Below are 24,061 nucleotides of genomic sequence, written 5' to 3' on the forward strand. Positions count from 1 at the left end.
GTACCTGGGGAAAGGTGACTCTGGCAGTGGGAGATTGTGACAACTCATTGACCACCTACTCAAAACAGCCCCAGACCCAAACAGAGGGAAGAACTGCCTGCAGATTGATGAGCAGGAGAAGCACGAGACAGAACTAGCAAATAGGGGAGTTGAGTAATCTGTAACCAAAGAATGTTGATGTCTTTATTTATTATGTTGTGTAAAGAGTGTGAACTTTGGATGATCGGTGAATTAACTTCCCATGGGTCACCACCCAGCTCCACACTCTGCACAAACAAGAACAAAAAATAGGAATACCTGAGGCTGGCACAGGGTAATGAACCCACCCTGATGCCAAATTTGAACCATGTTCACCGAGCCCCCCCCAGCTGTGGGCCAGCCTGCAGTCCTGCCAGCCCAGGGCACCCCAGCTCCGCCACAACAGCAGCAGCTCCCGCCCCGCGGCTGCACAGGGGCATTTCCAGCGGGACGCCTGAAGGATTTGTCCCGCACCTGCCAAAAAAGCTCATTTCCTCACTCAGTTTGAGCGCAGGGATTCCCAAAACTGGAGAAGCCCCCTGACCTCCCCAACATGGCGGCGGCGCCTGCCCGGCCGCCCTCAGCGCACTGTCGCGATAGCGCCGCGCTCCCGCCGCACTTTACGGCAAGGCGGCCTGCGGGAAGGAGGCGGCGGCGGCGGCGGTCCCGCCATGGACCGGAGGAAGAAGCCGCTGGACGTGGCCGCGTCCTCGGTGAGTGACTGAGCTGGGAGAGGCAGAGTGAACCCCTGCGCCTGCCAGGGAGGCTTGTAGGGCTGTGAGGCGTGCTCAGCCGCCGCGCTCCCGCGGGCGGGCAGGGCCTGGCCGGCGCAGGCCGTGCGGCTCGCCCGGGGATCCGCTGGTGCGGGAGGGGGCCGGTTCGGGGGCTGTGTGCAGTCCCTGCAGCAGGCGCTGGGTTCAGGAGCTGGGTTCGGGGGCTGTGTGCAGGTGCCGGGTTCAGGGGCTGTGTGCAGTCCCTGCAGCAGGTGCTGGGTTCAGGAGCTGTGTGCGGTCCCTGCAGCAGGTGCTGGGTTCGGGGGCTGTGTGCAGGCGCTGGGTTCAGGGGCTGGGTTCAGGGGCTGTGTGCGGTCCCTGCAGCAGGCGCTGGGTTCAGGGGCTGGGTTCAGGAGCTGGGTTCAGGGGCTGTGTGCGGTCCCTGCAGCAGGTGCTGGGTTCAGGTGCCGGGTTCAGGGGCTGTGTGCAGTCCCTGCAGCAGGTGCTGGGTTCAGGGGCTGTGTGCGGTCCCTGCAGCAGGCACTGGGTTCAGGGGCTCGGTTCAGGGGCTGTGTGCGGTCCCTGCAGCAGGCGCTGGGTTCAGGGGCTGTGCTCGAGCCGCATACCGGGTCTGTGGCGGTGCCGGGGCTGGGGGTTTGTCCCCTCACCCCCCTGACCGGGCACTCGCCCTGCGCTCCAAACCCGAGCGTGCCCGGCCTGGGTTTGCACTCCCGATGCAGTGATTAAATCAGCCCGTAACAGGGAAAAGCGTTTTTCCTGGAGAGCAGGAGGTCTGTGCTGTGGCAGATGAACTCCCCACCCTTAGGGATGGTGAGGTGCTGCCCCTCGCTGCTCTCCAGGACGCTCACGAGAGATTCTGCCAGACGCTTCAGATGAAGAGTTATGTAAATAGTTAATGTATGCTAATAGTTAACTGCGAAATATTTTACATTGAATTTCTGGATGATCACTTCTAAGCAGAAGGGTGAATGAGTGATTTTTAAGACACTGCACTTCGTTGTCCCAGGGACTTGAAAAGCAAATGCTATAGTGCTTGGGACAAATATTAATACCAAAGTTTTGCACTTTCCTGGTTTAATGTGCAGCTCTGAATTTTGTCATCTGTAGGACTTGCAGGAAAAGTAGCATAATATCATCTTCCAAACTAATTTTGTGATCCCAAGATAATACCCCTGCCCATGATGTTTCGTAATAAAAGCTGAGATGGAGCTTGGTCACAGATGGCAATGCTACTCATATATTTATTTTAAAAGAAGGATAAAGAAAATCTAAACCTATTAAACAGTACATAAAGCACTAGGAAAAAAATACATTTTACTGTAGCAAACTTTTATAAATTATTTTCTGAGACAGGATTTTATTAATTATCTAATGGTTAAAAGTTCTCTTCATAGTCAGTAGTGTTTTTCATTGCTTCTTCTCTATTTATTTGCCATTAGGAGGCTGGTAAAATCTAGACAGAGCTATGCCTCTCTTATCCTCAGTGTGTAGCAAAAGATCAAGGATATCTTTGAGGATTGTTTTAATCCCTAGTCACAATTTGCATTCTGTGGTTCTTTATTTTGTTTGCTGTAAAAGGTGATCTTAGTGATCAGATCAGTGCTTCAAAGTTCCACATAAAAATGCAATGAAATGCTCCTATAACTGTAAGTAACAGATTGTTTTCCTAGAGATCCAGTTATTTATTGCAGCAACTGATGCCTGTGCCTGTGATCTGTTATTTGTGTGGTGCAGCTGGTGGATCTCAAAGCCGAACTCTTCCGAAAGCAAGAGGAATTCAAGAAAGAAAAGCTGTTGAAAGATGCTGGTGTCTTTGCAAAGCCCAGAACTTCTAATAAGGTAAAAATAATCTTCCACTGTTGTTTTTGTCATTGTCTTTATCCTGAAAGTAAGGAAGTTATACTCAAATCTAAATAGTAGTAAATGCTCAGCTGTGTTTCTAGTCAAATATAAAATGTACATGATGAGAACGTTCTCTAAAGTTCATTTCTGGGTGAGATTCCTGTGCACAGAAAGCTTAGTCATGTGCTTCTGCCCATCTAAATCCCCACTTAATCTTCATTCCCCAAGGATGCACACCCTTTAATTATAGCAAAATATGTTTATTTTTTTATTAGAGGATTTTATATGATGCTGCAGGATGGAGGATGAGAGATTGTTCTAGAGTCACTGAACTCCCTTGATAAATGCTCTGCTATCTGTTTTTGGTGTACAATAATGAATACACAATTACTCTCTTGTTTGCTCTATCCTGCACTTTGGGTTTTGTTCATTCTGTAGCTCTCTAGAAGCAGAATGTGCTGCTCCTACCATATTTGAAGCACATGCAGCATTTACAGTGTTATGCTGCAAACAGGCCAACTGACTGTATTTTTTATCTAAAATGGAGACAACAGAGAATAGAAACAATTTTTGGCTTTGTTAGTATTTAATCAGCAAGATTGGGGTTTTTTTAACCTTAACATCTTTGCCAGAATATATTTTGTCTGATTTCTGAGTACCTGTGGAATTTTTAGCTTCTCAGCCTGCCCTTAACTATGCTACCATCCTGCAGCCTGTACAGCACAGGATTGGTCTGAAGTCAAACACGTGTAAGATGTTATTTACAAAGCCTTCCATGATTCATGTGCATCATTTGCATTATAGAGTTGAAATATTTTTAATTGCTACAATTTTTAATATTTTCATCTATTTATTTGTCGTTACAAAATTTTCCTCTGCAGAAACCAAGTATCTGGACCAAACAGAACACGGGAGTTGTAAATCGAGCTGCAAAAGATGTTGAGCAGAAGGCAGAAGAGCAGGATATATTGGATAAATCAAGGTAGCTCTTAGGCTCTGTAAGAAATACTGCAAATACTTTGCAGAATTTTTTTCTTTGGTATTTAGGAAAGCACAGAAAGGAGTTTTTTGGACCAGCAATTCTCATTAGAGCAGCCAGTAATTCCAGCATCATCCATACTTTTTACCAGTAGTGTACAAACTGCATCCCAGCAGTCCCATGCTCTCATGAACTCACATTGTCACAGCTGTCTAAATGTGTCAGGTTACTGATTTTTAGGTCATCTTCAGAATTACCAGCCAGTGCAGTGACATATTAGAATTCTATAGCAAGGTGTTTCTTGGGCTTGACAGAAAATGGCTCACATTTTCAAGAATTACCCCATTTTCTAAATGGGTTAGTGGTACAAAAAGGTATATGTGGAAAATGCCATTTATAAATCATTTGCTGTGCTTCTGTAAACAGTACCTTGCTCTTAGAAATTTTATAAATTAGCTAAGATTTTCTCTTCAGTTTCTAAGATAAGGTATAACTGTGTTATCTCTTTTTTTCCTGTAAAACTGTTTTTCAGTAGCTGCAAATCATAGTTTTGTTTCCAGTATTTATCTGACAGACCACAGTACTTAGATAAAGGTGGAATTCTTCTAACATCATGTTTCTGCCTACTTGACAAATTACATTTGAGATTAAATTTGTAACTTCATTAAAATTATTTTCAGTATAAATTCTGGAACTGAAAAATATTATATCTTCAGAAACGCTAGTGAAGGTTCAAAACAAAAGCCAGGCATAAGTCAGCTTCTAATAAATACCTCAGGCACTCCCAGGATTTTTCTATTCCATTTATATAAGGTAAATAGGTCACTTTAAAATGTGCTTGGAATTGGTAGCATTGCAAGGTTCATTTTTTTTTCTTTTTTCAGGAAGAAGCTTGAAGAGAAAGCAAAGCTGTATGAGAAAATGACAAAAGGAGACTTTCCAGGTGAACAATACTATTCCAAAATAAGCATTTATATATGTATAAAGTCTTGGAATTATTATACAAACTGATTGTCATGGTTTATTCCACTTTGAGAAGGAAAAATATACATTTACTGGAGAAAATAAAATTACTTTTGAAGGGCACCCTGACCTGGTAAAGCACTAGGGGCTTGTTTCACTCATTCATTAAGTGGATGAACTATATTTTGGTTTTTCAATACAGTATCTTAGAAAAACCAAGAAAAATTTCTCTCTATTGTGCAATCTTTGGATTGCATTGCTGATGCTCTGTCCTGCATTCTAATTGTTGGGCCTTTATGAGGAGAAGAGGATCAGGAGAGGAGTCAGGCTGGTCCATATATGAATGCCAGTCATGCAGCTAATAGGGATAGCGAATGCTAATCTGTTCCTTTCTTCTCTCACACATTCAGTCCCTTTCAAAAAGTAATTATTAAAATAGAATACAAATCTCCTTGCAATTAATTTGTTTTCTTTACTGGTGTCCATCTTCATCCACATGACCCCACCACTTCTTTCCTCTGCTTTCCTAAAATCTACCCTCATGAATGCTTGGCTCCTGCCAACATACCAAATGTTAAGCATCAAAAAAGTATTTGAGCCATTATATGACAAATCCTTTGCCTATGAAATAGTTAAAGAGCAGAGAATGTTTTGCTGCAGAGAATGCAGCCTTTTCTGTACTGCACACAATGCCCCAAAACTTCGATTCAGAAATAGACGTTATCACTGTGGAGCCACTTGATAGCTCTGGGTTTGTTTGGCACTGAATGAGATTTAAGTACTCCCCAATACTGTGGTCAAGGGCATTGCTGGCAGCTGAAAAGCTGATTGTAGCTATTTGGTATTGATTTTGTGCTCAGTTCTGTTCTTTTCATGGCTGTTCGCTAAGAATCGATTTTCTGCCTTAGATGAAGAAACTGAGGATTTGTACCTGGTGGATTTCACTCAGAAGATCATAGACAAACAGCACAAAGTACAGGAGCTGAGGCAGAGTGAAGCTGCTGGGAAGACTTCAGAAAGAGACACAGATGAGGAGGAAACTCAGCCTGAAGCAGACATTCCACCACCAGAGGACCCGGATGAGGAATGGTTGGTGATACTGATAGGGCTCATCTGTCCTGGCCACTCTTATTCTTGAGAATTTCATGAGAAAATACTTTACCAAAATGTGTGAAGTGGCACCTTTGTTTTTCCTTCTTGTTTAATACTACACATCGACAAGGAGGTGTTAAGATTCTTTCATTTCTCCTATAAAGACAGTCCTCCATGTCTCTTTCATTTCCACCCACATAGGTAACACTGCAATAGAATCTACATCTTGGATCTTGAGAAATTGCAATGAAGGCAATGTGTTATAGGGGGGACAACATCATCTCCTCTCTTATTTTCTTGCAGAGTTGATGCAAGTAGTCATCACATCACAGTATTTGTGCCATTTTACGCTTTGATGTGCTGAAGAAATGTATTTTAGCAAAACTTGAGGATTTTATGGTATTCACGTTCCTTTCTTAATTGTGAGTGACTTAAAACTGAGCAATCATTTAATTGTACAGCCTTCCCTTAAAGGAGAGAAACTCTGGTTGGAATAAGAACACCATTTTCAGCATTTCTTCCACTTTGCTGCAGCACAGCAAATAGTCTCTGACAGTTTTCTGTGTCATTCCAAGTAACTACTATTTTTTCACCTGAGACATTAAAAATTATTATGAAACCAGTCCTGACTAAACATTTTCACTGCCCATTTGTTTAAAATGTTTATGGAACAAGAGATTTTACTTCTGGTAATCAGTTTAAACCAGCAGTAACCACTACAAAACAGACCTTCATTCTTCAAATACTAAAGTGTAGATGTCCTTAGAAACTATGTAAAGGACTTAGTAAAAGCCCAGATCTTTAAAAGTTTGGGGGCTGGGAGCTAGACTGCCAGTCATACTTTTTCAGCTGTAATATTCTTTAGAATGGGATAATTGAGGCAGCTTGATGCTAAAGAGCTTTCCACATTACAGGACAGTAAGTGTAGCTCTTAACAGCTTTTTCAACAACTGTAAATCAGGTGTTCAGTACTATAAAGAGTTGAATAAGAAGCACAATAGCTTCAGAGGAACATTTTGCTTGTGTTTTAGTCAGCCTTTGTTATGCAGTTGAATGCACACTATCAGTCTGTTCTGAATGGCCTTTAGACCAATAATTGAAATGTATTGTAGCAATTTCATATCCACAAGAAGTCAATGCTGCATCATTATCTTCACCATGGGAAGCAAACAGTAGGCTGAGTTCTATTTTGTTGTGGAAACTACGTGACATGGTTACTTTTGAACATTTTGTGCACCATTTTATTGCCCAGGTGAGCAGGGGTCTCTAAGGGAGATAGAATAAATGTCTGGTAGAATTGTTACATGCCCCATTCAGAACTGTGCTCTTAATCTGCGAGTGTGTTAAATGAAAAGCAGGAGCAACTGTCACACACAGACTGGCAGGTGACAGACACTCTTTGGAAATGGTCACTGCTTCTGTCTTCTGGGTAAGATTAATACTAATCTGCAAATAGAAGTTTTGCATCACTTTTCTTTTTCTTTTATTACAGGGTTGATTATGTTGATTTCTTGGGTCGATCTAGACGCTGTATGAAGAAGGATTTACCAAGCCTGCTTAAAATGGATCAGGAACTTCAAGGGAAAAGGTGTGATTTCTCTAATGGAGCTGCATGTTCCTCTCAGTATTTAACTTTTTTTTTAATGAAAAGGAAGAGAGGCTGTGCTTTGTCACCCCATTCTCAATCCAGAATTGATGTTACTGCTTTCTCTAGATTTGCATAATTTGTAGAGAAAGGTTTTAATCAATCTTAGATATTTGTTGCATCTTTTAAAAACTGGGGTCCTTGTGTTTCATTATACCTTCCATAAAATGCCAGGAAAGTGATTACTGTTCTGTTTAATGTGGAAATTTATGGTAGTCTTTTAACAATTCCAAATTCCTCATGATATTCAAAGTAAATTTGTTAGACCTCCATTTGTTTGGTTTTGTTCTTCTGTTAAACAGCTGTTTAACATCTCTTTTGTTAAAATTACTTCCTTATTAATATTTGTGTGTTAATATTTGAATATTAATATTTTGAGTAGATCTCTTGTGTAAATGCTTAGCTTTTTGTTACTTCAAATACCTTTCATTTTCTTACATTAAATTTGAAATGTTCCTATATGTGATTGCTAGAATCCCCACAGATGCCAATAACTAATGATTCCATCTCCCATTTTGTGATTTGGTAATTATTTTACAAATCTTCTGAGAAAGGATACAATTTTATTTGTCTTTTAATAACATGTTGTACCAGTACCTGGTTTTAGAGGCAGCTTTGTATTTCTGTCTTGACCCTGTACCATAGTCATCAGCACTGTATCACTAAGTAGTGAATGCAGTGATCTGTGTAACATGGAAACTGCAATAGTGGATCAGACCAAATTGTATGTGCACTGTTTGGTACTGACAAACTGCTAAATTCTGCTCTGTAATCCTTAATTTGTTTTAATTAGACAAGAACCTGATGGGAATACTCTGTTATCTGAAGACATGAGAAGAGAACTTCAGAGGCAGCAGTGGGAAAAGGAAGAAGAAGAAGCCCTCAGAAAACCCATGGGACCCATACATTATGAGGACATTCGAGAAAATGGTACAGTGCCATACTTTGTATCACCAAAGAAATCAGTTGTAGAGGGAGCAAGGGAAAGTTACTTCTGTGCCTGTGTGGCAAAGTGTAGGTGTGTGTTAAGCCAGGTGTGTGGTAACTGTTGAAAGTTACCAGTACATAAGTCTAGATTTACTTTTTCTTCAAATTGTATTTTTCTCAAATGTTTCTCTACCTCATTCTGTGTTCTCCTTCAAGAAGCTTCACTTTATGTATTATCTAAAGCAAGCCTTTTTTAGCCATCTAAAACCAGTCCAAGTGTTGGGAATAATTCCATGCTGAAAGCAGGGTGCCTGCAGGGTGTAGTTATTGTCAATTAAGAATTGAATTTAACTTAAACCTATTGGTTTTCTCCTTTTCAGAGGCCAGGCAGCTCGGTGTTGGTTACTTTGCCTTTTCTCGGGACCAAGAACTGAGGCATAAACAACGGGCAACCCTGGATATGCTGAGGGAGCAGGTATGAGAGTGAAGAGCAGACTGGGCTGCAAGGGCAGAGTGGTTTCAGACGTTACTGTCTTTGATTTGTTGTGTAAGTGCTACATGAGGTGATGCCTACAACTGACTCTGAAGAAGCCAAAGAAATTTGGCTTCTTTTTTCCTGTTGAAACCCGGTACTTGATTAGGATTGCTTTTAGTTGTTTTGTGAGGGAAGATACGTAATTGTTTATAATAACAAATGAAGATTAATTCATGTTTCCCTTTGCTATTAAGACACTTGATCAGAGAAATAAACGTGAACAGCTGAAGGAGAAGAGGAAGGCAGCTCTAGATGCAAGGCTGTCCAAACTTCGAGCAAGGAAGATTAAAAAGTTAAGGGAAGCTGGATTAGAGGAAGAGGCAGAAAAACTGGAGAATGGAGGTATGATCTGTTGCCTTTTTAAGTTTAATACTTGCTGTTTTGTCTTGTTCTTGATCTGTGGACAGACAGATTCTAATTTATATTCATTTACATTCAATGTATTCGTATTGTGTATTCTATATATACAATTAACATAACTTTTAGGATAATGATTGCTGATATAATTGTGTGTAGATATAAAATCATGCCAGAAATAGCTTAATAATGCAGGTAGAAATACAGTATGTAGATTGTAGGCTTTTTTTGATTCACACCTGACAGCAGGAATTACATGGGTTAATTATGCATATTGAGGCTAGAGCTGCTGACATTGTACTGGCTTTTTCTTCTATGAAGATGAGGTAGAATAAGCAATAACAAGTCAATTTTGATAGCATTCAATATACACTCTGACAGTTTCAGTGCAGTGTGTGAATTGGAGATACAGCTGATTCTAGGATTTAGAATAATGAATTTGAATTCTAATCCTCTCTCTGTGCTGTCTCCCTTACAACACTGATAGTCAACTTGTACTGTCTCCCACTGGAAAATGTAGCTGATATTTTACTGTGTCAGAATTCCATGCAAGTGATTAACTGTGAAGTGTTCTGGAAATGAAGAACAGCATTGTGCCACTGCTCACTGTTATGGTTGTTCAGAAGAATAAGAATGCAAATTGTTTTATCCAGTAAATGAAATAGAGATACTCTTCTTATTGGAGATGTATGGAAATAAATGTTCTTTTTTTTACCTGTGAGAGTCATACAGATTTTATTCTGTAACTGACAATCTCTACAATCTCTTCTTGTAACACAGAAGTGAAAGGTGCTGCTGAGGAACCAGAACCTCCAAAAGTTACTGCAGCAAGTAGGAAGGTAGAGGTCATCATCCAGGAGAGGAGAGATACAAAGCCTGGAGTGCCTTATGTCCGAGAGTGGGATAAAGGCAAAGGTAAGGAATTGTGGATTCAGGAACCTTGTTGGGAGAGAGCATGTACACTGCCACTTTCATTTCTGTTTTGTGACCAAAGTATGGTAAGACTGAGAAGCAGAAATCCTTTCTACCTTGGTAGTGATGACTCTCCAGTGTCCAGGGCAGTGATGACAAGGATGCCTTAGTGCCAGTAGCTGCTGTAATGTCCCCAGAAGTTTTCTTCTATATGAGTTACTGAATTTCTGAATGATCTTGACAGGTTGACAGAATGACAAATTCTGTACTTCATAAGATGTACAGTGTGATCTTTTCTTGATATATTCCTGTGGTTTCTGCTACCTGATAGATGTATCATACAAATATCACACAGCACAATACTAAAACATGATTCAGAAGAGACCACTTCAGTGCCTGTGTCCCATTTTGAAGCACCTTCCTTGTCACAAAGTGATGGCTATCTTGTAGGTCCTTCCCAAACCTACTGACTCATTTTGCACTATTAATCTAAGCTCATGCACATTCTTCTAATCTGATGCATGACTTCTAAGTAAAAGCAAACAAGGAATAGACAAAGCACATAAATGCTCACCTTCTTTAGTGCTATAACAGCACTATTCCTCTTCTATGCAATACTGGTATTTCCAGATTCTTTATCAATCTTTTGCTTTTTCAACTTTTCAATCTTTATGCTCCATTAATGAGCATATGAAATGAACATCACTGTGAGGGGAAACTTCATGATTCCATTAAACCCCCAAACTTTCAGATCCTATCTCATAAATCTTTATCCTCTCTGACATTGGTTTTTTCCTTCCTCTGATGAAGCCTGGTATCTCACCAAGACCCAGGCAGCACTGCAGCAAATACTACACTCAGAAAGCAGAGGACAGCTTACTCTAAAATGCCAAGTGAACTAACTGTGGTTCACTGAAGGAATCTGCACTAGACTCATGTATTTCCATGTAGTATGAGGTGGAAAAGGAACTTCAGGTGGCTTTACACAGTTGCATCTTCTTTGTTTGCCAATTTGTTTTCCCTCCTATCTGACTGACCTTCAGACCTTGAAATCTATGCTAAATCTACCATTTTCCTGTTTCTGACAGAACTGATGTTTGGACAATGGGAAAAGAAACAGGAAGAACTTAGAGATGAGCGAGACCCAGAATTTGCACCACCTTCTGATTACTTTTTGGGACAAAAGAAAGATGATTATCACCGAAGTCGGAATTTGAACAGTTCTGAAACCTCTGAAAAACTGGAAACGGAGAGAGCACAAAACCAACAGAGGCCATCGGTGCCAGGGGGCAGTGGCAGCAGCACTGGAGATGTGCCACTGTCACCACAGCCTTCCAACAGCAACGTTCCAGTTAAGCCAGGGTCAGCAGAGCCCAGTGGCCGTGACACTCAAGGCGTGTCATCAGCAGAGGATGACAGCAGTGATGATGAGGAGGACATGCTGCCACCAGCACAGGCCTACGGCTTTGGTGCCCGAGCTGTGCCACCCCCACTGCGGGGTTACGGCTACAGCACCCAGGCTGTGCCACCACCCATGCCAGCCTATGGCTATGGCACCCCCGAGGTGCCCTTCCCAGTGCAGGCTTACAGCTATGGAGCACCAGGAATGGTGCCACCAATGCACAGCTATGGCTATGGCACTCCTGAGATGCCCTTTGCAATGCAGGCCTATGGCTACAGCACCCAGGGTGTGCCACCAGCAATGCACACCTGTGGATGCAGCTCCCAGGGTGTGCCACCAGGAATGCAGACCTGCAGTTGCAGTGCCCAGGATGTGCCACCAGGAACACACACTTATGAGAGTCATACAGACTATGACCTCAGCAGCCAAGATGTGCCACCAGGAATACACACTTGTGGATGCAGCAGCCAAGATGTGCCACCAGGTACACACGCCTGTGGCTGCAGCACCCAAGAGATGCCACCAGGAACAGAGACCTGTGGCAGCAGCGCCCAGGATGTGCCACCAGGAACAGAGACCTGTGGCAGCAGCGCCCAGGATGTGCCACCAGGAACAGAGACCTGTGGCAGCAGCGCCCAGGATGTGCCACCAGGAACGCAGCCCAGTGGCTGCAGCACTCAGGATATGGCACCTCCAGAGCAGACCAGCAGCAGTGACACTCCAAATCAGGAACCACTTTACCAAAGTTTAGATGATATGCTCTCTTATTATAGACAAGTGACTTGAGCTGAGCAAAAAGATAAGCAAGAACCATGATCTAAAGAACTGAAATATAATTAATTATGTCCTCTACAGAATATTATTTTCCTACATATGGGAAAAATAAGTTTCTGTAAGTACATCAGAATAAATCTGGACACATAAGCTGTTGAACATCACAGTTATATTTTGCCCTGTTGGTTTTTTTTTATTACCTCTTTATTAAAATTTAGCTCTTTGACTCTTACACCTGAACTTAAGGCTATATTAATCACTTGCTTTCAAGAGATAAACTCCTTTAGTTGGTTGCTCCCAGCTGGCTTCTGGTTTGGAGGTACTACAAGTTCAGTGACATCCACAGAAACAGTATGGAAATGGTAGGTCCTCTGCTGCCAAACAGAATGGTTTTGTTCCTCACTTAATCTCCTGTCTTTAGGAAGTGCAGAATATTATGGAGTGAACACTGGTGGTTCACATGGCCTCTGCATTCCTGAGGTCCATATATAATTCTGTGCAGCATTTTAGAGTGGAGACATTGCAGAAGTCAATAAATAATGATGGGTAGGCTGAAAATAAACAAAACACTGAAGCAGAAGCCTTGACACCTGAAATTAATGTCTTACTCGTTTAGAAGATCCTCTCATAATTCTCCCAAGTGTGTTTTTCTTGCATAAGGAGTTACATATATGGCTTTATTTAATTTTTTTTTTCAAAAACTGATTATTGGAGTCATTAAATATAAAAGCAGACCAATCTCTACCAAACTAACTTCTATTCCAGAATCTCAGTAGATGAGAATACTTGCCATGTAGAAGATTTTTATTTCTAAAGGTAACTTAGATCACTCCACTTGTATTTTAAAAGCCTCATACAAGGATAAGACCTAGAAAAGCAGGTGAGAATGGGCAATTGCATAGATCATTAAATGGCAGAGGTAAAGTCAAAATAATGACCATTTAAATGCAACAGTGAACTGGCCAAGAGACAAAACTGATTTGCTGCTCTTGTGTGCTTCAGTCAGATCTCAGGCTGCTCTGCAAGCCTGGTGAACAGCAAGATGTTCAGTGTGACTGAAGGATGTGCAGAACATATTCTGTCCTCAAATTCCAATTTAGCCTCAGCTCCTACATCACTGGAATTTGCAGAGCAGGAACAGTACATTGCAGTTATATATTAATTTAACCTCAGAATACTATTGTGAAGTAATATAATACCACTATCCCAATTTTGAAGAAAACGAGGATGGAAAATGTCTTGGAGAAGGTCACGCCCAGTTTTCCAGGCTGGCTGATTTACACTAAAGAAGTTTCCTCTTCTAAGACCTCACAGAATCAGTATCTGGAAGCCATTCAGAGCAGGGTATAATTTCCTTGGAGCTGAACTCTAAAGAGTGGGCAAAGCCTTTTCAAACACTAGAGCTTGACTTGAATTGATTATGGCAGTTGTGTCCTTCAATGGATTTCCCTGCAAAGAATATTTGTGTCTATTTTGCTGCTATTTTAATTGACATCCATTTCCAACTGCCTTTTGAACTTTGCTTTTTCTGTGCCCTTCAGACTGTGATAACTTTATGTATATCTATGATTTAGGAGTTATATTGTCTTTGCATTAGTTTGACATTGAGCCGGAGCTGCAGAAAGGAATGAAATGCCATTTATTACCTAGTGTTATGTAAAAAGATACAATCAAAGTGTTCCTTTGTTTAGCTTCATTTCCACAGCCTAATATTAAACAGGAGGCTCTTGGCCAGGAGGGGGATTCAGTGCCTACATTAAAGTTAAGCCCGTTGAGAACAGCTCTCACTGCAGTGATCTGTCACTTTGCCATTTGGTCTGCTGCCCTCTTGTCTTGCTTTTCTGCTGAAATGCTTTTTGCATATTGTCTCATGCTGTGGAGCAGACATTCCTGTTCACTGTCCTCCCCTCAGACCACCTCAAGTTAGCTTGGCTGGGATCAGCAACCTCATTCATTTCATTCAGTCATTCCTGGGGCAAACAATTCCGTATTGATACACTGCCAAAGTTTCATTTCTCTCATATTTTGGAGCGTGCTGTCTCCCTGTCTCTTCCTCCTCATTCAAACCACCCCCAGGTTGCACACCAGTGGAATTTGGGGGTGCAGGTGGGAGGGACCTGCCACCATCGGGGTGTGTGTGACTGATGAACTTGACTAAAGCCAGCTCGTGCTCCCACTGAGCACACACAGCTGTGAGCACAGTCTGTGGTTGTGTTTCATGGGTTGTTTTGTCCCAGGAGGTACCAGTGCTGGCCTGTGTTGCCTTCAGCGTTGTGCACAGATGCAGGAGCAGTCCCTGCTCTATAGCTAAGGCAGCTTTGTCCTGCATTTTTGTGTGAACAGTTTCCTGTTGCCAAAGGTGCCCTTATCCAAAACGCAGGAATGATGCAATCTTGAATTTCAGCCTTCACACACTCTATCTGGCTGGCAGGACTCAATCTGATGTCCAGAAAAGTACTTCTAGAGAAGACAATTTCCTCCGTATCGCCAAGGGCTGATTTATCCCCTTTTGGAGGGCAGCAGGGATCTGATCTTCCTATGAACCACGTGAGAGGAGGCTGATACACGGGGTACAGACTGTGTCTGCAGCTGTGTGAGCTCGGGGGCCGACGCCGCACGGCTCTCGGGCTCCTCGGGGCCCGGGCACCTGTGGGGCCCAGGACGCGGCCGGAGCCGCCCGGGCCGGGCCGGAGCGCCCCGGGGCGCATGCGCGGAGCGGCAGGCTCGGCCCGCACCCGCAACTCCCGCGGCCGCCGCGCGGGGGCGGCAGAGCCCGAGGAAGGGCGGGACCCCGAGTGCGGCCCCGGCCCTGATCCCGGTCCAGGTCCCGTTCCCGACCTCGACCCTGATCCCGGTCCCGACCTCGACCCTGATCCCGGTCCCGCCGCGTGGCAGGGGCGCTGCCGGCGGCCCTCGGTGCCGGCTGATGGCAGGGTAAGGCCTGCGCCTCCCGCTCCCAGGTGTCCAGGGCACCCGCCCTGCTGAAACGGAGCCTCGCGTTTCAGAGGGGAGCAAACGCCTCTAGTCTTCTAAAAATGTTTTTTTTAACAAGGAAACCCTGTGAGTAGCGCCTGTGCACGGAACAGCCAACACCTGCGGTCTCTTCCTTAGGAGCAGAAATCTGTGCAGACCCAGATTTCCCCTGTACCTTCCCCCTGCCACTGCAGCCCAAGTCTCACTGTTCTCAGAAGCCATTCCCTCCCTGCAGCCATCAGCTTTGCCTGACAGCAGGAACAGTCCCTGTCTCACCCTTTCTCTTCAGTAATAAGGCTTTTGAATTGATTCTTTCCCTGTAACTCCCACCTTAGGAACAGCACATTCCTTCCTTCAAGTCTCCATAACCAGTGTTCAGCCAGTGCCATTCATTTAAAGAATTCAGCTACTGCTCCCTCCCCTGTCCACCCCAAAGGCATTCCTGTGATGTCAATATGTAGCTCAGGAAAACGGTGCAGTGACAATTTGCAGGACAAAGGCAAGTGTTTGTTCAGCAGGCAGTGGCACTACAGGGCACAGCAGTGCTCTAAAGCAGGAACACAGAAAGGAGTTGTTTTGGAGTGGCTGCCCCCAAGGTGCTGGTGATGGAAGTATAACCCAACTTTTGTTTAAAGAAAACTTAGAGCTCTTAGGAGAGCACACACTGCTACAGCCACATCTCAGACAACTGTAGCTAAACCTAAGCCTTCAGAATAAAACTCTGTAGATTTTAACACTCAGGCCCTGACTCCGCTGTCAAAAGAGAGGAGAAGTTGAAATTTATTCTCGCAAATGACCAGATGCACTCAGGCTGCACAAGGGCACACATGCTCTTCAGTAAGTTTCATTTCCGGTATAAAACAGTAAAGCCATTTTTAAACAAAACCTACAGGTAAAGAGAAAATATCACATCTTAACAAAAAGGATTTATTGTGACTAAACAAAATGTACATTGTTTCCCAAATGACAGAGCGTTTTCAAGACCCTGTGAAGTCTGCAGGTCCATTGAGTAACTTGATCACTTCTTACCCTGCAGTTTGATCAAGCTACTTTTTGCCAGACTTCTTTATTCCACCACTGGCTGCCAAAAGAAACAACACAGCTGGTTAGGTGACTGTGACAGAGCTCAGCTACAAATGCAGTTCCTCATCAAGCTGAATCCCCCCACCAGACAGCCTGCACAGCCCAGGTCCCACTGGTGAATTGTTTCTGCAGGTGTGACTCCTCCTGTGTGGTTTTGATCTCTCACCTGACTGTGAACACTGATTTATTTAACATTAGAAATTAAGTTTCTCCTGGAACCAAACATGCCCCGTGATTCTACAATGGAATGAAATGTTCCAACAGTTACTTTGTTTCTCCATTGATTACTTCTTATACAGCAGGAGTAGTCTGGTCAAATCAAAATCAAGGCTAAGGGAATAAAAGCATTGGTATCCCTACACCAAAGACCCCAGCTGGGATCAAAGCTCTACAGAAGCAGCTACTAGAATTCCCTGCAGATTACTGAAGACACTGAAGTGAAGGAACAGAAGATATTGACACAGCAACAGGTGTGGCATTTGCTGTAAGTGCTGTTTTTCTCCAGTTGTGTCAGGTATGACCAGTGGGAAGGAAAGAGAACAGCAAGGCTGCACCAAGACAGACTGCAAGGGCTGAGGGTCAGCAACAGACCCTGCATTGCAACTTGATTCCAACAGCACTGCCCTGCTGAGGCTCTTGGAAACAGGCTGGCCCTGCCACAGCAACACAGCAGCTGTTACCTACTCTGGAAAGCATCAGACAAGGGCCAGATGACTGACACCGAGTCTAGAAAGGGGCAGAGAAAGAACTCTGAAGAGATCTGTGAGCTCCAGCACCCCACAGAGAACAAGCTGAGGATGGAAAGGACAGGACAGAGGCAGGCAGGGTGCACCCCTGGACACCTCTGATGGGACCACGGCAAACACTGGAGGAGCAGAAGGCGAGTGCAGACCATGTGAGCACCCTGACTGTCACTGAGACAGAGATTGGCCTCCAGGACACGCCCTGTGAACTCACTTCATGTCTCGTGTATTTTACAGTCACTCAGGCAGAGGGATTGAAGCCAGACTGGCCTCCAGTCACTTTCTTATAATGAAGAAATTCATCCTCTCAGAGGCCAAGCACTGGATTTTTACTGGATTACATGTGGCAAAGCCTACATGTAATACATCTGAAAAGACTGGTTTGCTAAAAGAAGAGCAGAAATGTCCCTGCACATACTAGTGGAATAAGTCAATGTGTCAGACACAGCAATTTGCCTGCTGAACCAAAAGCTGCATCATTTGGGGATGAAAATGTATAGAAAAAAAAAATAGCCTCTATTTGTTTCATATCATCTGTACCTGCCATCAACTTATTTATCTATGTCAAAAAACCCAGAGGCACCTGCCTTTTTATGTTTGTCAAGCAAAAACATTAAATTTTTCAAGCCAGCAAGACCCCATTTCTCCTGCCAGGATGGCACCTCACTCACCCAGAGGCCCTTTCCCAGCAGCTTTTGCTTTCATCTCCTCAAGTTTCTTTTGCTCCTCCTTCTGTTTTTGTTTGAATGCCAGATCCGTCTAAAGGAAAGAACAGCAGCATTTTTTAACATCTCTTACACAGAAAAATTCAAAAACAACTAAGAAGCAATGAAAAACAAATGTAATGTTCCAGCAGCAACAAACACCTGACTGGACCAAGGCAGGATGGCTGAATAATGCCAAATATGCAGAATATTCTGCATATATCACCAAGGTTTTTGCTGTACCACAAATTAAACTTTTAACTCTGTATGTTTGGTCTTTCTGGAATTATTTCCCATGGCATCATCTCATTCTGAGATTATGACTCCTCTGACTGATAGATGTTTGCACTAACACCATTCATGAACATGCCCTCAGTGACACATGAAGGAAGCCCAGCAAACAGGCACTAACAAAAACATTTAGGCTATAAAGAATGTAAATAAAGCAAGGCTGTTTTGACCTGTAAAAAAAGCCTAATTTTAAAAAAAAAATCCTCCAACACATATGTCATTTTTGTTGGGTTCAATAAATTTGTATTAATTCCAAGCAATCTAATGAGACTGCTGGCAAATTGCACAGGCAAGGCAGCTACTGAGCCCCTTGCTGGATGAGCCTCCAAATCCAGGAGAAGTCAGACACACTCTGCCTCTTAGATACACATTCTTCACAGACATCAAGGCTGAAAAGGACCCAGATTTTCAACTTGGCACTCAGGACTTTGGGGAAACTGAAATGAGGACCTTGACAACTGAGATTCCACAGATTCTTCACCAAACCAGTCTATGACTGATCTTTACAACCCCAAAGCTCTCCTCTTTCAGTTAAAGCCTCCCTTGCTGCAATGTATTACTCCCCCTACCTACCCCTCACAGAACAGAATACTCTGTTTCTCTCTCCAGGTTTTCCTGTCTCCAGTTGGCTAACGTGTCTTTCCTAGTAAATCAATCCCTCACATTTATCCACTTCTGTGGGGTTTTTCTTGCAATGTGTTGCTCCCAAGTGCTCGCAGTATTGCAGAGCTGAGACAAAAATAAATATTACATCATTTGACATAGAAATGTTTATAACTTGGATCCTTGTAAGCACTTTATTAGTTATACCATTTCTTTAACAATAAAACTTATTTAGAAAGCTATGAGGTTTTTTTCCTTTTTCAAAGAGGTATTGTATTTGCCTTTTTCCAAACAGTGGCACCTCATCCATCACGCACTATTCTCAGAAACAGCAGCTGACATCCATACTCAAATGTAAGGGTTCAGAGCATCTCTAACACACAGTTCACTGGTACTTAATTTATCCAAGCGACACAACAATGGCAGGCTGCTGGGGCCGCAGTGACTGACCGAGCTCAGCTCGCAGCCTGATGCTCTGCCAAGGGCGTTCCAAGCTCCCCCAGCCCTGCTGCATCCACCAGCACGAGGAACACGGCCGGGATGTCCTCATGGCATCAGGGAAACACAGAACGGCTTGGGCTGGAAGGGATCTTAAAAATAATCTCGTTCCAGAGCCCTGCCATGGGCAGACACCTTCCACAAGCCCAGCTTACCCCGAGTTTCAACCTGCCTTGAACACCTCCAGGGAGGGGGCAGCCACAGCTTCTCTGGGCTGTGCCAGGGACTCATCACCCTCACAGGCAAGAATACCTTCCTAATATCTAATCTAATCCGCCTCTCTTTGACTTTGAGCCCGTTCCCCTCGTCCTGCCACTGCCCGCTCCGGTAAGTGCCAGCAGGAGCCCCTCGGGCAGCCAGGCCCGCCGGATCACTCACGGCCGGGGCAGAGCCGCCGCCGGGCCCTCCCGCCGCCCTACCTCATCCAGGTCCTTCGTCTGCTTCTTCGGCTGCTTCAGCGGCTTCTTCTTGCCGCCTGCAAAGAGAGAGGAGACAGTGAGGGCCGGGCGGGGCCGGCCGGGCGGCACCCGCGGCCCCGGGCCCGGCCTTACCCTCCCGGCCCGACATGGCTCCGCTCGCTCCGCCCGCCGCCGCCGCCGCCGCTTCCGCCGCCGCCGCTTCCGCCGCCGCCGCTTCCGCCGCCGGGCCGGGGCAGGTACGGGGCGCGGCGGGGCCGGGCCGGGCCGGTGGAGCGGGAGAAGCCGGCCGCGGGATGCGGTGCCGCCGCGGCCGGGCCGGGCCGCGCTCGGCGGGGGCGGGAGCCGTGCCGCGGGGCGCCGCTCGCCGCCGGCTCCGTGTGCGCGGCTCTTTGGGGCGTCGCTGCCGTCTGTCAGTGGCGGCCGGCGCAGGAAAGGCTGCTTGCGAGGGAGGCGAGAGGGGAAGCAGGCTCGTAGCGCAGTTTAACACAGCGTTCTTGTGTCCTCCGAGCTCAGGCTGAGACCGCGGTCATCGCAGTCTGGCTGTCTGCATAGAAATCCTTAAATCTCAACTTTCCCCCTCTTTTTTTTTCTATTCTCCAGTAGCCTGAATATTAGGTTAAACTCTTCAGGTAGTATTGCAGTACGAGAGGGGAATTTTGCAGTCTGGAAGAGACAAAATTGAGATTATATTTACTGTGACCTGCAGTGCAGAGTAGCTGTGCAGCACTGCTGCTGACAGGAGATGTGTGAGTGATGCTGGCAGGAGGGAGAACTTCTTCCATTTCCATATTCCTGTGGGTTTGATCTTACATGTTATGCATGTGAAACAACTGGTAAGATTTTCATAATGCCACTTGGTGTTATTATTAGTTGTTAGAGCTAGTCAGCAGGGGAATGAACCTGTAGTGGTCAGAATTTTTCCGGCCGTTTCAGTACTTTTTTGTGGAGATGCCTGTATTAACCACCTAAAATTAACGAGGAAAGCTGTATTAAAATAATTTTTTTAACTATGCAGCAGCTATCAAGTGTTCTCAATAAAAATTCATGTTTTCATATTATAATAGTCATACTCAAATTTCATATAAAACCCGACTGAAAAGTTCTCCAGTTTCTAGTTTTTAGGGTAATGTGCCTCAGTAGAATTCTAAGATCATATTTAAAATCAGTAGACAACAAGCCATAAGTAGCAGCCTGCTTTTGCAAGGTAAGCAAGAATTTTAAGCTCATTTTAAAATGCAGCCCTGTGTGTTGGAATGCTGTGCATTCACTGCCTGAGATTTTTCTGTTCCTGTGGCTCGTCCTGGTTTATTATTTTGTAGGCAGTTTCATGGGAATACTTGTATTCAGTTCAGCACTTCTGGGTTTTCCCTCTGTCCTTTGTGTTTTTGTCTTTGCATCCTTCAGCACTTCCTGTATCTGTGCAGTGGAAGATAAAGAGAATGATTGAGCCACACTTCTTTTTTTATCAAGATTTTGTCCCCTCTCTGCCTTTTTTCCTTTTCTGTTCTTTTGCAGAATTGTGAAGGCACAAACCACGTCGTGCAGTCACTGCTCTGCTGAAGCACTGAATTTCTCTGAAGTTCTCCTGCTGCTCCTGGATCTGCACATGATCGCTGTTCACGCCGTGGGTGAATTAGTAATCAAGAAGCATGAAGCATGGTGGGAGTACTTCCTAACAGAAAATCAGGAATCTGTGGCACAATTGCACTTTGTTGAAAATTGTGTAAAGTTCTCTAGGTAAGCAGTCATGTAAAAGTAGCAGTGGTTTAGCCATTCCTGAATTTATTTGTTTTATCACACGTGTAGTTGAAGAGCTACGAATCAGCCTTCAATACTTCAATAACCTCTCTTCTTCTTCCTTGTAGCACTTTTATTTAGTAATTAAATTCAAGACATGGGGCCTATGAAATACAAATCAAGCATGTCCTCAGTGTCCTGTGGTCTGCAGTATCACCATTCACTGATGAAGTGGAGTCCAAAAGTGAATTTACACATGGTGAGGACTTACTGCCCATCGGCGCCCAAGAGGCCCGAAGCCAAGTCTGCAGTGGAAATGGCCATGGGTCTCCTTCATCGGATCACAGAATCAGGGACTCTTATGGGCAAAAACTCCCTCCAAAAAGTGTCTGCAACGTGCAGGAACTGGTGGGACAGATACGAAGAATTTGTTGGAATCAATGAAGTTCGAGAGGCTCAGGGAAAAGTGACAGAGGTAAAGATGGAGATAATGCGTAATTTTTAAAATGATGAATAGAGCCATATGAAGCATAAACACTGTATGAGGCAGAAAGGGTTATCCAAGGAGAATTATGTCTTTCTCTGCTTTGGTTGTCTGTGCAGGTACTGTGAATGTGTTCTAGGCTATGCATGTAGTAAATATAGCTTATCCTCTGAATTGAAATGGAGTGTGTTTTATTTGGTTGGTGGTTTTCTTCCTCCCCACACAAAAAAAATTATAATTAGCAATTTAGGTCTGTATGGTAGTAAGTCTCTAAAATAAATGCTCTTTCTTCTCAGGCAGAAAATGTCTTTATGATAGCTCGAGGGATAGTACGAGAGGCTCGTGAAAATGTAGAAGCCCAACAGATTAAACTGAAGGAGATTCGGGATCGCTTAGACAGGGTCTCTCGGGATGACACCCAGTATTTAGAACTGGCTACTCTGGAACACAGGTTGCTGCAGGTAATTTGTTGGCACTTAAGCTTTGGTGAATATGCTGAAAATTTGTGTGCTTTGCTTCCTTCACTAGTGATTGATTGTTTTTGTAGATGCAGTTCAGTTCTGAAGTGATCAAAATTAATTTCTTAGGGTACTTGTTTTACTTATTATTTATTATCAATGGTTTGAACCCCTGTGCAAATTTTATATGTTAATGCTAAAGTAGAGTAGTAAATTTGGAGAATCAAACTGAAGATAATGAGCCTAGATAATTAATTGTTGTAGTGGTGACCTGTACATGAGTAGTTAAGAAAAAGCTGCTATTCAATGAATTAACTCTGCATGGGATGAGAGAAATTCTTTTCTGGCTAATCCATGGAAATTCTCTCAGCTGCTTTCTGCTGGTGTCTGGAGAAGTTAGCAGGGCTGCAACAGTGAACATTATGGGGAGTGAAAGACCTTGCTCACTCATACCCATTTTCTGTCATCACGTGGCTGATTCTCATGTACAGGATCTTCAGCTGTGATTCCTGAAAACCTTATCCATTTCTCAGACTTAAAATGATGCCTCATTGACTTAAGTAGGATTAATAATCCCACAGTCAAGGGAAAATTTCTGAAACTACTAATAGAGGTTCCCAGTTTCCATTCCTTCACGTGCACTGGGGCTTGGGGGTTGGTTAGGGTTATTTTTTCTTTTAGTACAGATTTATAGCTTCATATTATACCTTCTCTTTTCATCACTCTATTTCTTGCAGGAAGAGAAGAGGTATCGAGCTGCATATTTAAATGCAGAAGAATCTGAGAGAGAAAAGTTCTCTCTCTTCTCTGCAGCTGTCAGGGAAAGCCACGAGAAGGAGCGCACAAGAGCTGAGAAAACAAAGAACTGGTCTATTATTGGCTCTGTGCTGGGAGCTGTTATAGGTGTTCTTGGTTCCACCTATGTCAATCGAGTAAGGCTTCAAGAATTGAAAGTCTTGGTGCTTGAAGCACAGAAGGGCCCAGCCAATTTACAAGAAGCCATCAAAGAACAGGCCTCCAGCCATTACTTGCAGCAGAAAGATCTCAGTGATGTCATAGAAGACCTAAAAAATGTGCTGCAAACAACAGCATCGAAGGGAGGGAAAGAAGGGGCTTTGTTAACTAGAGAAACCAGGAATGACTCCATAAAAATAGATTCTCTTTTAATGCCTTTAAATGAGCAGCTAAACTACATTAAACAAGTCAGTTCATGTCTAGGGAGTTTACAACAGCAGTTTAACAGTCTGCAGGAAAGTATCACACAGGTGCTGTCTGAGCTGCAGAGTGTCAAACTCGCCATCCAGTCCCGACCTACAGAAAGAGTGATGCCAAGGCCTTCAGGGGAGGGCAAGGGCCAGGCTGCTGCTGTGAGAGATGTGATTTTGGAGCTGTGTGACACGGAGCGCAGACTGGAAACGCAAATCAAGAGAAGTTCTATTTACAGCACTGCACTGACGTGTGCTATGTTTGCCATTACTCTGCCTGTACTCTATATCATCCTGAAAGGGAACTGATCCCTGATTAATTGCCACAACTTAAGGTAAATTAATTAATAAAGGTAAACTTGCACTCTAAGTACTGGAGTCCAAGTCCAAATAAAGCTGCTGTAGTGTTTCTCATTATGCCTTCTCCTGTATATTTGAAATACTTGAAAAGCCTTAGTCCATTACTGCTGCAGGCTCCATGTCAAGTCTCTGTCACACTGTGCTTTTTAACAAGCAAAGGAAATGCCACAGCTTGATCTATTCATTTCATTCACTGTTTCACTCTTACTGTCTAGTCTTGTGGATCAAAACAGCACCCAAAATGCCCCTCTCAGCCCCAAATTGCATCTGCGAGGCCCAAAATGGCCCCTTCAGACCCTGAGTTGTACCCCTGCTTGCTCCCA

The 24,061-nt window shown here is 44.0% G+C and overlaps 2 protein-coding genes and 1 long non-coding RNA gene across 5 annotated transcripts; 2 read left to right on the forward strand and 1 right to left on the reverse strand.

Annotated features, from left to right (window-relative positions):
• Nucleotides 1–627: 627 nt before the first annotated feature.
• Nucleotides 628–12,420, forward strand: CCDC174 (coiled-coil domain containing 174). The gene is made up of 11 exons (XM_064432765.1): nucleotides 628–731; nucleotides 2,487–2,591; nucleotides 3,476–3,576; nucleotides 4,458–4,516; nucleotides 5,445–5,625; nucleotides 7,121–7,216; nucleotides 8,067–8,203; nucleotides 8,581–8,675; nucleotides 8,930–9,077; nucleotides 9,873–10,007; nucleotides 11,093–12,420. The coding sequence occupies exons 1-11, from the start codon at nucleotides 690–692 to the stop codon at nucleotides 12,190–12,192; spliced, it is 2,199 nt and encodes a 732-aa protein (XP_064288835.1). The 5' UTR covers nucleotides 628–689; the 3' UTR covers nucleotides 12,193–12,420.
• Nucleotides 12,421–16,059: 3,639 nt separating this feature from the next.
• On the reverse strand, nucleotides 16,060–19,770 carry LOC135308055 (uncharacterized). The gene is made up of 4 exons (XR_010368605.1): nucleotides 19,627–19,770; nucleotides 19,495–19,550; nucleotides 17,651–17,738; nucleotides 16,060–16,234 (listed from the first exon to the last, which is right to left on the reverse strand). It is a non-coding gene; the product is annotated as an uncharacterized LOC135308055 (long non-coding RNA).
• On the forward strand, nucleotides 19,594–23,748 carry CCDC51 (coiled-coil domain containing 51). 3 transcript variants are annotated; one of them, XM_064432768.1, is made up of 5 exons: nucleotides 19,594–19,730; nucleotides 21,010–21,231; nucleotides 21,360–21,706; nucleotides 22,012–22,176; nucleotides 22,911–23,748. In XM_064432768.1, the coding sequence occupies exons 3-5, from the start codon at nucleotides 21,389–21,391 to the stop codon at nucleotides 23,685–23,687; spliced, it is 1,260 nt and encodes a 419-aa protein (XP_064288838.1). In that variant the 5' UTR covers nucleotides 19,594–19,730; nucleotides 21,010–21,231; nucleotides 21,360–21,388; the 3' UTR covers nucleotides 23,688–23,748. The 3 variants fall into 3 exon arrangements, with proteins under 3 accessions (XP_064288838.1, XP_064288836.1, XP_064288837.1); XM_064432766.1 differs by lacking the exon at nucleotides 19,594–19,730 and adding an exon at nucleotides 19,767–20,698; XM_064432767.1 differs by lacking the exon at nucleotides 19,594–19,730 and adding an exon at nucleotides 19,767–20,327.
• The last annotated feature ends 313 nt before the right edge of the window (nucleotides 23,749–24,061 follow it).

Source organism: Passer domesticus, chromosome 9 (genome assembly GCF_036417665.1).
Source record: "Passer domesticus isolate bPasDom1 chromosome 9, bPasDom1.hap1, whole genome shotgun sequence".
NCBI lineage: Eukaryota > Metazoa > Chordata > Aves > Passeriformes > Passeridae > Passer > Passer domesticus.

What these genes read in the sequence shown, in the direction of transcription:
- CCDC174 (XM_064432765.1), top strand. Translation starts at nt 690, where the DNA reads ATGGACCGGAGGAAGAAGCCGCTGGACGTGGCCGCGTCCTCG. An exon ending in TGGACGTGGCCGCGTCCTCG is followed by an intron (nt 732 to 2,486) that starts GTGAGTGACTGA and finishes TGTGTGGTGCAG; the next exon opens with CTGGTGGATCTCAAAGCCGA. An exon ending in GACAAAAGGAGACTTTCCAG is followed by an intron (nt 4,517 to 5,444) that starts GTGAACAATACT and finishes TTTCTGCCTTAG; the next exon opens with ATGAAGAAACTGAGGATTTG.
- CCDC51 (XM_064432768.1), top strand. Translation starts at nt 21,389, where the DNA reads ATGGGGCCTATGAAATACAAATCAAGCATGTCCTCAGTGTCCTGTGGT. An exon ending in CTCAGGGAAAAGTGACAGAG is followed by an intron (nt 21,707 to 22,011) that starts GTAAAGATGGAG and finishes CTTTCTTCTCAG; the next exon opens with GCAGAAAATGTCTTTATGAT. An exon ending in TGGAACACAGGTTGCTGCAG is followed by an intron (nt 22,177 to 22,910) that starts GTAATTTGTTGG and finishes TATTTCTTGCAG; the next exon opens with GAAGAGAAGAGGTATCGAGC.